This window comes from Mesocricetus auratus, unplaced genomic scaffold (assembly GCF_017639785.1).
Source record: "Mesocricetus auratus isolate SY011 unplaced genomic scaffold, BCM_Maur_2.0 Super-Scaffold_100028, whole genome shotgun sequence".
Taxonomy (NCBI): Eukaryota; Metazoa; Chordata; class Mammalia; order Rodentia; family Cricetidae; genus Mesocricetus; species Mesocricetus auratus.
Genome location: NW_024429209.1, coordinates 10,574,322 through 10,578,180, shown reverse-complemented (window position 1 = coordinate 10,578,180; position 3,859 = coordinate 10,574,322). Strand labels below are relative to the sequence as shown.

The following is a 3,859-nucleotide window of genomic DNA, read 5'->3' as shown; positions in this document are numbered from 1 at the left end:
TGTAAAATATGGTAATTCTATGGCCAAACCTTTAAAAGTCTACCTTATTTCACCCTTGGCTATACCTGAAAAACATCATTAAGTATTACCTATACATGTAATGTACTTGCAAATGCGAATTTCAATGGGGAAATTGGAAGAAAAGACACACTCATAGCCCACAAATTTCTAGACCTCAGAAGAACCAACTTTGTTATGTTCTAAAGCTTGGATAATCTTTCATTTCTATGCTCTTCCTATTCAGTGTGTACATAGAGATGGTGGCTAACTCCCATGAACTCATAAGAAAGGGGTTACTACTTTCTGCTTATAAATAGAGTTGATTCCATTTTCTAAAGTCAAAGGGATAGTGGTGCTGGACTTGTGTGGACACAGGCAGATGTGTTGTTGTTTGACCACACTGAGAGTCATTCTTTTGTTCTCACAAACTTCACACATACTCATGAATAAATAAATTAGTTTGATTCCTGTCATATAATCACAGAAATGGGGCAGCCCTATCTCATTTCAGGCAACAGATATGAAATGGAGTTCAGGATTACTGTCTGCACTTTCCCATGTACAAACAGTTAAATCAAGTCTAGAGACAGAGACAGATTTTACTGAAGATGGTTCCTGTGGCTGAGCTGGAACTGGAAAGTCATCTTTACTCTTCCATGTTTTCTTCTGTTCCTAAAAAATTTTGTCTTCTCAGGAAGCACTTTAGACACTGGAAAGTAGGTCATTTAGGCAGGAAAGTTGCCATTTGGAAGACATCCTTCCCAGCTATTACATTCAGTTCTTTGTTCTGTCTGTCCACAGTGAATGCTCAACACTCTCTGTCTTGCTGGAGCTGTAGAGCCTTAACATATGGGAGACATCTGCTTCTGAAAGAAAGCTGGAAGAGAAGAAAATACTCTTGAAACAAGAGTGAGGCAGTGCAGGCCAATGGACATGAGGGAGCCAGTATAACAGGGAACTCTCTATGGCCTGCCAAAGTACAATTAACCTGACATTTCTCAGTAGGCAATTTCTGAAATCCCACTAGTAAGTCACAAGGGGGTGTTGGAGTTGTGCTAAGTATGTGCACAGGGTGACTAGAGAGTACATCACTAATTTTTAATGCTACATTTTAGACAGAGATCTAGACATATAGTTGTAACTGCTATTATCCATGATTGGAATTGTCACTTAGAGGTATGCCCTCTAAGTCCCTAAGCTTCAAGGGATCAATGGTTTTAAATAGGCAAGAGCAAAGGATATGTCAGCAGGAAGCTCAGGGGGCTAGAGCACTTGCTCTTAAAACCCAATCACCTGACTTCAATCCCTGAACCCCACAGAAGAAGAAAAAAAATCAGTTCCCAAAAGTTATCTTCTGAACTCCATAAGCCTACCTGGCAGGCATGAACATCCACTCATACATACACATATATGCATAATCATAACACATAAACATATTAAAAAGCAATTGATGCCAAAATAACGTCTTTATTGGGAAACACTTGTTTTATATTATCTTTAATGCTACAAAATGTTGTCCTTTCACTTTGGGACTGTCATTACAAGGAATGCCATCCAAGTTCCAAAATTAGTAGGAACCTGGAGATTTCAATTCTTGAAAGCAGATGATGTCAGGAAAAAAATCTCTTTACTAGAGAGAATTGATGTGATGATGCTCCAAGTTTAGAAGTCCCAGGACCAAAAGTGTCAGTGGGTCATGGCATCCGTGCAAGAGCACCAGGACCACAGGGGAATCTGCACCATGAAGACATCACAAGCCACACAGGTCAGGTGACTCCTATGGAGAGAGGACATAGATGGGGATGCACATTAGTGAAGATCAGCAGTCAGGAAGCCAGGGTGACCAGATCTCTTGTCTGTTTGGACCCAGTTGTGACCATTTGGGGTATTAGCCACTACTGGTCACTGGGACCACAGATTCTGTTGCTTTCCTTCTCTTCAAATGAGGTGCCCCTTTGAAGATGCAAAAATAGTTGCATCGTTTTCCTCCCAAAGCTGCAGATTTCTGTCCTGATAGAGCAAACATTCCCTGGAACTGATTCCTTACCACCCTAGTGCCCCCCATTTCACAGTTCCTGCATCATAAACAAGGATGGTCCTTGGGACTCTTTTACCTCCCACATTCACAAAGATGGGAAAAAAGCAGGTGGATTTGTGATCTCTAAAGGATAAGGGAACCCTAAATAGGATTGAAGACCATTAACTGGTATAAGAAACAAAACCAAATTGACTCTTATGAATCCAAAGCACAAAAAGTTACAAAAATGCATCTTAAATTTACATGATTTTAGAAGTGGTACATGTTCAAAGCATTAATGGCTGCACATGTGCAAAATAAATGAATGAAAAAGAGGCATTAAGGAGAGGAATTTGAGATGAACTGACAGCCCAAGGAGATTGCTCTGCCTCTACCAGCAGCTTGCTTCACCAGGAAATGGAACTCAACTCCATAAACTTTGCAGTTCAGCACATGTATTGCTGTAGGCTTCACTGTCAATCCCGTTAGCCCAGGAAGTCCGTCGGGTACCACATATAAACACGGGGATAGATGTCTCTCCTATTTGGTAAGACACTTACCTTGTCCTGGTCCTTGACTGATTATTGAATGTGTTATTCTGTGAAGACATCTTGATATAGGATTAACCCTCCTTTTGGACAGTAGCACATCCCTTGAGCTTGGTGGAAAGATTTTGTGTGATGAATTCCACCCTGTAACTGCTCTTGAACCTGCACAATATAGGATTGGGAGTGCTGTCTAAAATGTGGAAAGACCTCTGCTGCTTTCCTGGCCCAGCCAAGCTTTCTTTTGAGCCCCTGAACCTTTTTATGCTGCTGATGCTCTTGGACCAGGTCTTCATCCAGGGTGTATTCTTTGCCCTTGATTTGCTGAGCAGAGTCTTCTCGGAGAGTTAGTGGTGCCTGGTAGGATTTCAGGGGGGTGCTGTGGGGTTTCAGCTTGATTTGTGCTTTCACCTGGCCTAGGGTCTTTAGCTTGCCTATTTGGGATTTCAGTTGGGTTTCATGGGATTTTAGCTGGGCTTGGGATTTGATTTGTGACTGGGATTGAAGTTGGGATTTTTGTTGGCTAATCTCGTCTTCTTCTTCATCACAAACTGTGTCTTCGTTTAAATCTCTCAGCTCCTGTGAGCTCTGAGTCTTCCCTACTTCAGTATCAGCATCTTGGCCATACACATGCTGCTCAGTTTGCATAAAAATGCTTTCTTCAGATACGTCTTCCTGTGCTTCACTGGACCCATAGTGGAAATGGCCTTTTTGGATAAATACAACTGGGGGCGTTTTTACTAGAAAGTGTCCTTTTGTCCCACCTGGTAATTGATAACAAGAATGTCTGAGTTATACTCTCTGTACAGTGCCCTTTCTAGTCTTATCCTAGAATTTCCCCCATCAACCCACCAAGGTACCCACAAGGCATGTGGGTTTGGGTGGAGAAGAGTCAAAGTCCATCAAGATCACCCTGTGGAGGGCTCTCACTGCCAGAACACCCTTATGGACATTCTCCCTGAGTGCCTTCCTGCCAGGCGACTCCCTGCACTCACCATAGATCCCTATTCCAGCTGCTTGCTCCTCCAGGAGGAGCAGAGAAAGGCTGAAGAGGATGGACTTCATCTCACCAGGAGGGGCCTTCACTGAGAGCTCAGCGACCTCTGCTTTATAAGTTCTCTGCTGGGTGCAGAGATGTGGCTGGAGTCACAAAAGCCCTCACCCGTCCCTACTTATCTGGCCTGTTGACTTCTGCCTTCTTCTCAGTAGGAGATATTGTCAATATTCCTAGAGACTATAGACACAAGGTGTCAGCATCTTTGTCTTACCCCCACATGTCCCAGAAAATCTTTATCAT

The 3,859-nt window shown here is 42.8% G+C and overlaps 1 protein-coding gene across 1 annotated transcript; it reads right to left on the bottom strand.

Annotated features, from left to right (window-relative positions):
• Positions 1-2,586: 2,586 nt before the first annotated feature.
• LOC121134612 (seminal vesicle secretory protein 3A-like) lies at positions 2,587-3,627 on the bottom strand. The gene is made up of 2 exons (XM_040733128.1): positions 3,558-3,627; positions 2,587-3,326 (listed from the first exon to the last, which is right to left on the bottom strand). The coding sequence occupies exons 1-2, from the start codon at positions 3,625-3,627 to the stop codon at positions 2,611-2,613; spliced, it is 786 nt and encodes a 261-aa protein (XP_040589062.1). The 3' UTR covers positions 2,587-2,610.
• Between the last annotated feature and the right edge of the window lie 232 nt (positions 3,628-3,859).